A 13,524-nucleotide genomic window follows, 5' to 3' on the forward strand; every position below is an offset into this window, starting at 1 on the left:
CTTTATCGTGACTCAACTTAAATGTTCAGATTTCTTCGTATGAATTAAATATTTGGCTTGATGGGTTTCAACATCTGGTAAAAAAATTTGTCAACAGCCTACTTAGAAATACCCTTACTGATAAAAAGTTAGTTACTTAGTGTCTAATACTTATTTTCCCTGCTGTATATGAAGTGCTGGGATCAGTGAGTTATTTTATGGACCTATCACTTAAATACCTGAAATGTTTTTAATTACATTGCTTCTTGAGGCGCCAAAATATTCTAACCAATAGAAAATTTTGTCACCTGGTTGCTGTTCAACATTTTAAGAGTTGTTCAATTCTTGCCCACGGCTAACTCAGACAATCAGACTATGTATGAAATTAATTTGAGAAAACTAGCTGATTTGTCGGAATGATGGAAAAATAATGAGAACTCGCTGAAACTAGTAAATCCAGTCAATGACTAAATGAAGTTAGAGGTGGTTATGAAATGAAAGAAAGCATTTTAGCATTCGGGAGGCCCTTTGGGGTACTTGGGGAGTACGGGGTACCAGGGCGTCTGATACGGGCTGTTAGGTCCCTGTATGACCGGTGTCAGAGCTTGGTCCGCATTGCCGACATGAAGTCAGTCTTGTTCGCATTGAAAGTTGGCGTCTGCCCAGGCTGCACAGCCAAGGTGTTGAGGGGATCTGCTTTGGTGGCCTAAGGCAGTGGTTCCTAACCTGGGGGTCCCGACCCCCACAAGGGGGCGCCAAAGCCTCTCAGTGGGTCGCCAGGACCTCTCCACTTTAAGGGGTTAAAACTTCATTTATTACTTGTTTATAGCCTACATTTTGCTCACATTTTTTTTTTCATGAGTGAAAAGTTTACTATATTAAGACAGGAAATAATTAGTACAGAAAAAGTAACACACTTAAGAACATTTTGCTCAGCTCACCGTTTTATTTTCAAGTGTCAAAAGTTCATTAAAGATAGGGCTGGTTGATTATTCACAGCCTTTACAGTAAATAATCTAGTATAAACAGTAATATACACATTTAAGTACATTTTGCTCTGTGTATTTTTTATGTGTCAAAAGTTTATTGAAAGGAATGACTGATTTATCAGTGTTTACAAGACACAATGTGTTCAGAAAAGTAATACAAACTGTCAAGCACATTATGCTCTGTTTGGTTTTGTTAATGACTTTGTTCTGTACTGGAGCCTACTAGTCTGAAATGTGGCAACAGGTACAGTAGGTGTTCCAGAGTAGGGATGTGGTGAAAGTTGTACATCAGCTATGAAGGGTGATTTTTTTATGAATTTTTGAAAAATGACATAATTGTATTGACTGTATTGGACTGAATACAAGTTTGCTTTAATATCTGAGGATTTCTACAGTAAATCTGTTGGTACTGGAAGAGAGAATGGGAGGGGGTCGTCAAAAATTTTACTGGTAAAAAACGGGGTCCCTTGGGAAAAAGGTTGGGAACCACTGGCCTAAGGATTGAATCTCTGCTTTTTGCAGATGATGTGGTCCTGTTGGCTTCATCAGAAAGTGATTTCCTGCTTTCGCTGGAGCGGTTCACAGCAGAGTGTGATGCGGCTGGGATGAGAATCAGCTCCTCTAAATCTGAGACCATGGTCTTGATTCAGAAAAGGGTAGAAAGTCTTCTCCAGGTCAGGGATGAGGTTCTGCCCAAGTGAAGGAGTAAGTATCTCGGGGTCTTGTTCACGAGTGAGGGAAATCTGGAGCGTGAGATCGATAGGCGGATTGGTGCTGTATCTGCAGTGATGCGGGTGTTGTACCGATCTGTCGTGGTGAAGAGAGAGCTGAGTCAGAAAGCGAAGCTCTCCATTTACCGGTCGATCTACATTCCTACCCTCACCTATGGTCATGAGCTTTGGGTAGTGACTGGGAAGTCTGGGCCTCCCAACTTAGGCTACTGCCCCCCTGACCTGACCCCGGATAAGCGGCCGCAAATGGATGAATGAAGAAAGCATTTTAAATACTCCCATACTAATCTAATATTTTAGGTTTGGTTTTATGTTTCCACACCCTGCACATGCTCTTTTCTTCACTCAGCTAACTTAGCACGGTGGGACGTTGGTTGTGGATGTTCTCATTGTGTTATTGAGTCAAGATTTAAAATATAACAAACCGGCCATGGTTACGTCATTTAAGCTTCAGTGTCCATTGTTGCAAAACACAATAAGTCATTTCACTTTGCAGCTCGGCCTTCCTGTTGGAGATGTTTTCAAGTAGCCAGATGTTTGTCTCTGACCCTGTCCTCTGATGTTTATCATTTCTCTGCATCATGACTTCTTTCACCCATAACCTGGAGCATTGCCAAAACGTGCAACATTTATTATTTTTGCTTCAATTTGTTTCCACGTTTTTACTGAAATATAGAAAATGAAAAAATGATAAACTAGCCCTTACAACAGTTCACAAAGGCCAATCCCTTCTCATATTGGAGTAAAAATGGTCAGAATTTTGTGTCATGGTTTTCTCATTGGTCCAGATTATAAATAAATTATAAATTATGCTGAATGGAGACTTAATTTAGAAGTTGAATTAGTCTAGAAAGTAAAAATGAAGCACAAAATGTTGGCAGGTTTGGCTTTAAAGTTCAGTTTTTGTGATTGTGACTCAAAATGATCGTTTCTCACAAACTTGTACTCGAACACATCGATTTATTTAGTTTAGTGTAATAAATAAATAGCGTCTTTTTCAAAAAGGCTTTTAAAGGCAGATCTCTGCTTTGAGTCCAGTTAACATTTACTGTAAATTATTTTGAACTTGAAGAGATTAAACTAAGTAAGCATGTGAACCATTTTTCTTTTCTTATGTGGCTGTAATGCACTTGTAGAGGTGCTTTTGCATTTGAATGTGTGCTGTTGACATTTATTTGCCATGGTCAGAAAGTATGAACTGTGATTTTAAACTAAAATGTAAACATGACCCTTTATATGTAAGCGAGACATTTTTCCAGGGATCGCAATGGCGCAACGATCCCATTATTTTAGCACGGACATCCCGTGAGTGGTCATTTATGTCTTTATGCAGTGTCTCATGAATGCCTTAATGAGGACTTTGAAATAAACACGTGGAATTCATGTCCCTGGATGTCAGACAGCTGACTGCCTGGTATTTTCAGTCTAATATCTTTGTTTAATGGAAGTTCTCCCTGTAAAGACATTGAGATTGAAGAGCATTAAGAGGCTGCTCAGTCTTGTGCTCGAAGGAAAGAAGGTGAATAGTTCATGGGCTTTAAGGGAGTGGTTTGGCTGGCAGAATAGCATCAGTTTGCCGATTTGGAACTTCATAGGGCATAATTTTTCTTCTAAGGTCACAATCTGCTAAAAGCAGTTTATTCATAAAGAAAAATAATATTAAAAAGGATTAAGTGGTAAAGAAAACAGCAGTAATTCAGACTAGTCTTTTTCACACCGAATGCGGGCCAGAAGCCGTACGACTTTTCCACAAACCCAAAACAGAGTCTGGAAAGCTTCTGCATGGATCCCCCAATACGCTACAAGTGCCAGACAGGAAGTGAGACGTAAAACAGCAATGTACATCTGATGTGTTTCAAAATAAAACATGTTGAATTGTTTTTGCCGGCTTTAGTTTTCTTATTAATGACGGTTATATTAGTTTACAGTGTATCATTTATTTTTACAGGTATATTTTTTAAGCGCAGCACAAGAACCAGTCGGCGTGAACGACAGTCCATCCGGGAACCGGGCCACATCTGTACTGCGCTCGCTGTGACTCAACTACCAGCTGATGTGACCATTCATACCTACGTCATAAGTGATCTTATAAAACCCTAAAAAATAGTTTTAGCTAATACAGGGTATCTGCAGGTTTAAGTGTGCCAAATTTAAGACTTTTTAAGACCTTTTTTAAGGCCACTTTGACCAAATTTAAGCAATTTTTTTAAATTCAATTTTAGCTATAATTTCAAGCTATTGCCTGGAACCGGTGCTAACCATGTCGCGAACATGGGATTAGCCATCCAGTTACCATTAAACTTGCACTTCCCCATGGCGCAAGCTCCCACTAGCTTAACCAGCTAATGTGCTCATCTAAAAATAGCCCCTTTCACAACCAACTGAATGTGTACGGTTCCGCTTACGCCAATATCATACAAAAAAATCCTGAACTAGAAATTCACGAAAATTTTATAGAGATAAAAGAATCTTGTTTATTGGGTCGTTGGTAATTTAAGACCTTTGGAAACTGTATTTAAGGATTATTTGTCATTTTTGTGGATTTTTAAGGCCTTAAATTTGGAAAAGCAAATTTAAGACTTTTTAAGGACCCCCGGATGCCCTGTAATATTCCCAAACAAAATCTTGGTAACCCCTTTTGATTTGCTTGCTTTCTGCCTCCCTCTCTGCTGTGCTTCAGCTGTTTACAAAGTTCTTTCTGAAGAGGCGGCTGCCATACACTTAAAAGCTAAAAATCACAAAATACGGAATAACTTGCAACTCCAGAGTTTATGGAAGTTTCTAGCAAGCAAGAAAAAAAAACTGGATTTGTTTGGTAGCATAAAAATGTACAGAAAACGAATGAAGTATATTTTCATCTCACTAAAGAGCCATTTTTAAAATTACTAATACCAAATATAGTTCCTATACATCAGCAATCCCCAACTCGCTTCACCGAGGGGCCGGTATCTAGCATGTTTTAGTTGTTTCCCTAATCCAACACACTTGATTCACCTGTTCAGCAGCTCGTCAAGCTCTGCTGAAGCAAATTAATCAGCTGCTGATTAAAATCAGGTGTGCTAAAGCAGAAAAACAGTAAAACATGCTGGATACCGGCCCTCGGGGAAGGGAGTTGGGCTCACTTCTATACACTGATCTTATTACCCGTACAAAGGGAAAACCAAACAACGGCTGAAGTTCAGAGTTTATTATAGCGTGTTGACAAACAGCAGACATTGACCTTGCCAATAAAAATCAAGATAAACATTGGTGGGATAAATAAATTCATTACGGTACTCATAAATGACATTAACTTAAAAAATGATGCTGATTGAGAACTGCACTTTTCAAAATTGAGATTTGGCACCTACTTGTTTGCAAACACTCAGGACCTTCCAGCAAGTGTACAGAGAAAGTAAAGGACTAGTCGTGTCTGCACTGATTCACCTTTGAACTTTAAAAAAGCAAAAATTAAAATAATCACAGCACTGAAAGAACGAGCCACTTAACTGAACGGTTCGTTTGGTCATCACAGGTTGGCACGGATTTCCATTTAGAGGCTTCAGTCGCACGTCGAAATGCACCGACGCAGAACGTTTTCTAAAACCGTGAGATGTGTTCCGTTTTGTACCCAGTCCAGCAACTTCTGATCCCTACAGCCATTTCAAAGCACTTTTTAATTAAATTCTCTGAGATGAACGGCACAATCACCCGACAAATCACAAGAAACCGAAGGCCCAAACGGGATTCCCAACATCATAATTACAAGCTCAAAAGGACAACATGAAGAAAATCAGATGCCACATGTGTAAACACTTTCCATTTGAACTACAAAGTAAGATGTAAACATGAGAAATGTTGGTCCATTTACATTTTGTTCCATACAGCTTAGATTAAACTTCATCTACTTGATTACGGTACGCTGCAATGATTAAAAAACAGATATTAGTAAATGTTCAGAATGCTTAATTACATGTAAAGAAAATACAACAAGTGACATTTTCATAAGTTCAATGTGTATTTTATGTGCAAAATGCTTAGGTAAACTATAATTTGGCATTAATGAGAACTTCTTAAAGAGCTTTTTACAAACAGAAAAAACTAATCAAATGGATTTAATGAACCTTACGGGAAAAAAAATTCAAAAGTCTTCACAATGTTTTAAGTCACGCTCAGGCTACCAAACTAACATTCACCTTCTCTACCTGTAATGTGCAAAATGAAGAGTTCAGCAAGTGCAAGCAGCTCAACCAAATCAACCTCCCATGGAGTTCTGCAAGTCGGTCCTAATATTGACTTTCAAACTCGCGCCGAACGGTCAAAAGTCCTCCCCCACGAGGCTAAACGTTAAGGCATCAGACTCCTGAAGGCTGTATGAGTGACACCTCCACCCAACAGATTTACTCATTTGGCACACCGGGGCGACACACATTATAAAACTGTTTATTTTCTACATTTAGCCAAATTAACTACATTTGTGGGATAAATGTAAAACCCGGAGCGCTGCTAGCATTATTTGCTCAGTTCTGGTTTATAATCAGTAGCGGCAGGTCGATCTACACATCTGGCTTTTCTAGTTTAACCCAGCCACTCCCTAGAGAAAATCCAGACTTTCTTCATGTAGTTTAGTATTGTAGTTTTAAACAGGATGATTACAACTAAAATGAAGGTCAAGCTGAGTCTTTAAAGAGCAAAACAGTCAAAGATTAAATGGGAGCTTAAGGCAGCTATTTGTCCACGAAGAAGCTACAATCTTGGAGAGGTGGACTGCTCGACTCGGCTCGTAATCTTTGTAATAGTTTGCAGTGGAATGAAAAAAGAGGAGGGAGGTGAATCGTGTTACAGGTCATCATCTCCGATTCCCTCAAAAGCATAGTTGCCGTGGAAATCATCACTGCTGATGTCATTAGCAGAGTTGGAGGCGCTGATCCCTCTGAGAGACACAGAGTTCAGCTTGGTCTAAAAGGAACAATTGGCAGAGTTACTCAGTATGTATCAGATAAAAAAAAATAACGATGAGCTCTTTGGATGACTACTCACCGAGAGCTTGATGGTTTGATCCCGGTTTGGATCTGGGGAGTCCTGCGATCAGAGCACATGCAGAAATGAAAACGACCACATAAATGCTGCACAGACAGCTAAAAGAAACAAAAATGTCCTGCTGTTCCACTTCTCACCAGTAGAGGGGGAGATTTAACAGCTTGCTGACTGTCAGACCGGTGAATGGAGCCGTTGTGACGCTTCTTCAGCAACTAGAATTGGGAGAGACAAGAAAATGAGTGGAAACTAAACCTATTAGTTAGGGATCTGAAGAAGCGCCTCTCAGCTGAACACAAACCTTCTTTATGCTGCCGCCCGACTTCTTCACCATTAACTCATCCACCATAGCCTGAAGGCAGATGCTCATCATAATGGCCTGAAATCATGAACACCATGAAGCAGCTGTGCATTGATATTATTTCACCTTGCTGATCGGACCCTCAGCTGCTCAGCGCCGTCTTACCTGCTGACTGGTGATGGTGACCCACTGCAGGCGATCCTTACTCATCAGATACTCGAAGGAGAGCTCCAGTTTCACCTCGCATTTGGACGAGCTGCAGGGAGTGTTTGTACCGTTGGAGATGGGGACTTGCTGCAGAGTTGTAGGATGAAACAAACTAAATGTAAACACGGTTCTAACTCCTGTTTACTTTTCATGCTCTTCTCTGAATTCTCCCACGTTTAAATCCGAAAGCTCCATTTACAGTTTTTATAAACAAATGGTGACAAGATACGAATGAAAACTTCTTTCTTGAACTCAAGGCCTCTTTGTTCTGTTATTTGTTGTTGACTGACAGCAGCTGGCGCCGACGCCGTTTGTTAGACAGTTTTCATCAGACTGACCGGCTCTGGGGGAATTGGGCAAATCCAAAAGGTCTTAGTGCAGAGAATGGGATTGCACAAGTCTAGAAGTTCTCTCAGAGCTGTTTCCAAACAACAAAATAATCAAGGATCAATGGATTTCGCTCAAGCACAAACTGTTGGAGAGCATGTAGAACACGTTTTTAAGTCACGTAGAGGAAGAACGGTTGATGGTACCTGATAAGAAAACATCTAGATGTATTTGATTTTTACCATGCCATTGTGTTTTTTCCTCTCAGAGCGTTTTATGAAAACTTTAAAGTGTGAAAAAGTTTTGAATCTCTGGATTTCCATGGTATGGAGTCACGGGAAATCTCAGAGAAGGAAATGTGAGGAGAAATACGAAGGCTCAGACCCCTCAGCTGTTTCCATACAGACTCAGCTCTTTACAGACTTTGCTAAGTCGTCGGCATATTGTTACCGTTTGGACAATGAGTGATGTCACTGAGCAGCGCCTAAAGGCCGCCGTCGTCGTCGTCTTCTTCCTCCGCTTATCCGGGTCCAGGTCGCGGGGGCAGCATCCCAACTAGGGAGCTCCAGACCGTCCTCTCCCCGACCACCTCCACCAGCTCCTCCGGCAGGACCCCAAGGCGTTCCCGCACCAGATTGGAGATGTAACCACTCCAACGTGTCCTGGGTCGACCCGGGGGCCTCCTGCCGGCAGGACATGCCAGAAACACCTCCCCAGGGAGGCGTCCAGGAGGCATCCTGACCAGATGCCCAAACCACCTCAACTGACTCCTTTCGATCCTAAGGAGCAGTGGTTCTACTCCGAGTCCCTCCCGAATGTCCGAGCTCCTCACCCTATCTCTAAGGCTGAGCCCGGCCACCCTACGGAGGAAACTCATTTGGGCCGCTTGTATCTGCGATCTCGTTCTTTCGGTCATTACCCAAAGCTCATGACCATAGGTAAGGATTGGGACGTAGATCGACCGGTAAATCGAGAGCCTGGCTTTCTGGATCAGCTCCCTCTTCACCACGACAGATCGGCTCAGCGTCCGCATCACTGCAGATGCCGAACCAATCCGCCTGTCGATCTCCCGATCCCTCCTACCCTCACTCGTGAACAAGACCCCGAGATACTTAAACTCCTCCACTTGAGGTAGGACCTCTCCCCCGACCCGGAGTTGGCAAGCCACCCTTTTCCAGTCGAGAACCATGGTCTCAAATTTGGAGGTGCTGATCCTCATCCCAGCCGCTTCACACTCGGCCGTGAACCTACCCAGCAAGAGTTGAAGGTCAGAGCTGAATGAAGCTAGGAGGACCACATCATCCGCAAAAAGCTGAGACGAGATTCTCCTGCCACCAAACTCGACACACTCCACACCACGGCTGCGCCTAGAAATTCTGTCCATAAAGGTTATGAACAGAACCGGTGACAAAGGGCAGCCCTGGCGGAGTCCAACCCTCACTGGGAACAGGTCCGACTTACTACCGGCTATGCGGACCAAACTCACGCTCCTCTGGTAAAGGGACTGAATGGCCCTTAACAGAAAGCCACCCACCCCATACTCCTGGAGCGTCCCCCACAGGGTGCCCCTGGGGACACGGTCATAAGCCTTCTCCAAATCCACAAAGCACATGTGGATTGGTTGGGCAAACTCCCATGCCCCCTCCATCACCCTTGCAAGGGTATAGAACTGGTCCACAGTCCCACGGCCAGGACGAAAACCACATTGCTTCTCCTCAATCTGAGATTCAACTATCGATCGGACCCTCCTCTCCAGTAGCTTGGAGTAGACCTTTCCAGGGAGGCTGAGGAGTGTGATCCCCCTATAGTTGGAACACACCCTCAGGTCACCCTTCTTAAAGATGGGGACCACCACCCCGGTCTGCCACTCCACAGGAACTGCCCCCGATGACCACGCAATGTTGCAGAGACGTGTCAACCATGACAGCCCTACAACATCCATAGCCTTGAGATACCCAGGACGAACCTCATCCGCCCCCGGGGCTCCGCCGCTGTGTAGTTGTTTGACTACCTCAGCAACTTCTGCCCCCGAGATTGGACAGTCCATCCCCAGCTCTCCCGGCTCTGGTTCCTCCTCGGAATGTGCATAGGTGGGATTGAGGAGCTCCTCAAAGTATTCCTTCCACCGTCTGACTATAGCCCCAGTTGACGTCAGCAGCTCCCCATCCCCACTGTAAACAGTGTGAGCGAGTTGCTGCCTTCCCCTAAAGGCCGTGGACATTAATTCAGTAATTAAAGATCTTTTATTCTGTCGTCGTAATTTACATTGTTAAGGAGACTGGAAGAGCGGCCGTAGGAGATTACAAAGCAGCATAAATTACAGAGTTAAGCAGGAAATTCTGCAGAATGGGAGTCTAGAAACAGTGATTTGAAAGCATGCTGTTTTTTTTTTCCCTTCTCCATTCTGTTTCACAATTTTACAAACAGTGATTTTTTGGAAAGGTCTGCTGATAAAATGTCCCGCTAAATTACAACCAATCAGCATGGGCTAACCACAAGTTCTGCTCAGTGACACCACCGGGTCATTTGTGAGTACGCAGCCCAGGTACTCGGTTGGCTAGCCTGTTGAAATGGAGACACGCGTATAGCACGAAGGTCTGGTAAAATTACCCGGAAGCTTACAGAACATCGTCGGAACAAATATAGGAAATTCTGATGGGATTGATGAGCCAACAGCTAGTCTGAACCGGCCAAAACCAAAGCAGATTGCTGGTTTTAAAACGGCTCCAGTTTTATACATTTCACTGCTGCTCACACACAAGACTGTTCAAGAAGCTTTTAACAGATAAAGATGGTAATTATTTAAAAATGTTTTTCCCTTTCCTTCCCCGGTTTGTTATTTTTAAAGTAATCAGATTACTATTATTTCTCTCACAAGCAGAGCATTCTTCTAGCTGACTCGGGGTGAAGTTGCAGCTGAACCACGTTTCCTACATTTCCTCCAGCTTTCACAAGACCACAAACACGTGCAGGAAATCGAATTTTCAAACAACATTTCAACACCCCGTTGTGAAGGCCGAACCTTTTACCCCCCCCCCCCCCACCCCCCCACCCCCCCACCCACACCCACACACACACACACACACACACACACACATTACGTGTGTTCTCCCAGCTGTAATTTGAGACCGGTCTACGTGGGGGTGAAGCAGGGTGATGACATGCTCTGAACATTTTGTTGGACAGGAAAAGGCTCATTAAAATGATTTTGAGCTCTGAGAGCAAGCTGAGGAATTAATCACCCTGCTAGGCCGCGCCGCGTTGTGAATCATCCAGATCGCAGACGTTTGAATAAACTTGTGTAAATGTTTGTGGTTATGCTTTTAGTGGTTCCTGTAGCTGTATCAGCTCACACAACACAATGAATGTAGATCATTTATAATCTACTCAGAAGCACAGGAAGTGTCATTACAGCTCGGTTTGATGCGGATTATCACTACAATGCTTCAGAACTAAAGCTCGACTCATCCCCATGCACACACACGCGCACACACACGCACACACACACACACTCCACTTACAGATGACGTGACTCTCCAGCACCTCATGCGGGTGACCTTGAAGCTCCCTTCCTTCATCTGCTCGTTGGGAAGCTTGACGTGGAAATTGAGCTCATTGTTTCCGGCGCTGACGATGACTTGGCAGTCCTTCTCGGGGAAGTCGGTGACGCACGGGTCGAACTTCACATTGCCGTAATATTTAAGTGTTTGACACAGGTGGATGAACTACAGGAACAAAAACATCTAACATTAGAGCTCTCATCCCTGAACACTCATCTGGATTCCAGCGACACACTAAAGAAAACCCAAAGCTTACTTCTTTCTTAGAGCCTTTCTCCTGCAGAGATTTGAGCTGCCTGTGTTGGTCTTTGTTGACGAGTATCCAGCCCCGCTCGACGTCAGACACCGTCTAAGAGGAAAAAATAACAAAATGATTCAGCCTGTCCTTAATTTCTTAGGTCCAATCGGACAGAAAGGACTCCATGTTCAAAGTGCCAGGCGTTTCAATTTGCAGGAATGTAAACAAAGGGTTGCAGCGCGTGGACGATCGAGGATTCAACCTTTAAATTAGTTACAGAAACGTTACGAAAAGCCAACTGAGGATGTTCCAGCAGCGAGGACGCTGGAAAAATTAAGATCAGAGAGGAGTTTGGGGTTTTTAGGAGTCAAAACAAGCTCCTGTCAGTGAACAGAGGAATGAAGCTCAAGGACAAAGCAGACTTTTATTCAATATGAACAAAATAAAATTAAGTCCCATTTGTTTGTAGATCTCATTTGCTTACCTGTCCGTACAGTAAATTCAGGCCAACTCTACTGTCCATTACATCAGCATCGTACGCCATGTCCCAGTAGCTGGTAAAACGATAAAAACACATCATTTCCATTATAGATGTTGCTTAGAGAGATAACAGAAACATTAACCTGACAATACATCCTATATATGTGAATAGTCTGGCCACGACCTGTAGACAGAGCTCGGTCGTGGGGTGGAATATACGATTGTCTTTCAAACTGTCTCCACATGCTATTGGACAGCGCTAGGACCAATCAGAGCAGTGATCGCTGTGTATGAATTGTTATGGAAATGTAAGGTGTAGAAGTACCTCCATCTGCTCATGTCTCAAAGAGAAGCCCAAGTCTAAATTAGCCAAAGCAGTTTCAAGCAAGTGCCATATTTGTAGTTTTCCTCCATCGCAGCTCTGCTGTTAAAGCCGCTCAGTGTCTCTCTGCAAATCAAGTGTTGTGATTGGCCCAGCTTAAAACGGTTGGATCCAATGGTAAACCTGCTGAGGCTACACCGACCTGCAGAGCAGAGTCTTTTGCTGCTGCTTCGGTTCGTCTAGATTTCTAGGCTTTAGAAATACAACACCTTTAGTTTGTACTTGGTCCAGTATTAGCACTGCCCAGAAGAGGTGTTTGGTGTCCAATCAAATTCACAGAAAAACAAACAATAACGAACAAAATCTAATAATTCATAGAAAGATCAGATATTTCAGCTAAATTAAAGTAATGAAAGTGGAAAAAATATAGTAATAAATTCCTGAGTGAGATTTCACCTGAATGTTAACGTGAAAAGCCTCTGGATTTCATCACTAACACCAGTTTTACACTGCCGAGTTAACGGAGGCACTGAGATGATCTACTTTTGTGCTCACCAAGTTCCTTATTTACTCTGCAAAAACATTCCCAACAGTTTAAATTCGGCCTGACGGGGAAGTTCCTGTAGATATGAAACAGACGCTGAAGGAGAGGAAGGTGAAACAATCTTGTTAAAGCTGTGGATTCAAAAAGCACATCTGACATTCTCTGACTTGATTTTTTCTATTTGTAAAAACGACTTCTGTCCAGAAACACCTTTTCGATTCCCTCTGGCCTCATACTTGTCTGCAACCTCACACTAGGGGTCTGTTATCCTCCTCCTCCACTTGTTAGCCCAACATCCGTACACTCCACCATGAAAACTAGGTCAGGAGGACTGAGACCTTCCTTCGGGGGGGAACAGAGTCAACATCCTGTGTACCTCTAGAGTCCGTGGGAGGACAAATGAACAAACACACGATGAGATAAAGTTCAGATATGTTGATGAAATTAGAATTCATGGATTTGAAGCGGGCTCCTAAACCCATTAAAGATTTTCTTTGTTGTTGTGCTTTGGCGACCTCCAGCACATGTGAACATTCAATAACTGTTAAAGATACTGAAAGTTTGAAATAAAAAACATCTAGTTTTCATCCAGCTTTAAGGGGAATTTGGTAGTTTTGGCTTGCTTTTAGCACCCCCTAGTGCTCGTTTGTGAAAACCAAAAGTGAAACCCATCTCCTCGCTGTGCGTTTGTCTTTTTAACACCTTAATCTAACAGCTGCAATGTCTTCCTGCCTTCCTTAGTGTCTACAGGAGTCATGCATCACTAAATCAAACAAATCAGCTGTGTTCACAATCTAAAACATGCCGAACACGCTGGAACCAGACTGCAG

The 13,524-nt window shown here is 43.1% G+C and overlaps 1 protein-coding gene across 1 annotated transcript in view; it reads right to left on the reverse strand.

Moving 5' to 3' along the window:
• Positions 1–5,787: 5,787 nt before the first annotated feature.
• Positions 5,788–13,524, reverse strand: part of snx17 (sorting nexin 17) — a 31,651-nt gene continuing 23,914 nt past the window's right edge. Inside the window, exons 8-15 of the mRNA XM_015947151.3 lie at positions 11,833–11,902; positions 11,367–11,459; positions 11,072–11,275; positions 7,182–7,310; positions 7,017–7,094; positions 6,856–6,930; positions 6,719–6,760; positions 5,788–6,637 (exon numbers count right to left, since the gene is read on the reverse strand). Coding sequence (XP_015802637.3) covers positions 6,518–6,637; positions 6,719–6,760; positions 6,856–6,930; positions 7,017–7,094; positions 7,182–7,310; positions 11,072–11,275; positions 11,367–11,459; positions 11,833–11,902 — 811 coding nt within the window. The 3' untranslated portion in view covers positions 5,788–6,517. The remainder of the gene's footprint in view (positions 6,638–6,718; positions 6,761–6,855; positions 6,931–7,016; positions 7,095–7,181; positions 7,311–11,071; positions 11,276–11,366; positions 11,460–11,832; positions 11,903–13,524) is intronic.

This window comes from Nothobranchius furzeri, chromosome 2 (genome assembly GCF_043380555.1).
Source record: "Nothobranchius furzeri strain GRZ-AD chromosome 2, NfurGRZ-RIMD1, whole genome shotgun sequence".
Classification (NCBI taxonomy): Eukaryota; Metazoa; Chordata; class Actinopteri; order Cyprinodontiformes; family Nothobranchiidae; genus Nothobranchius; species Nothobranchius furzeri.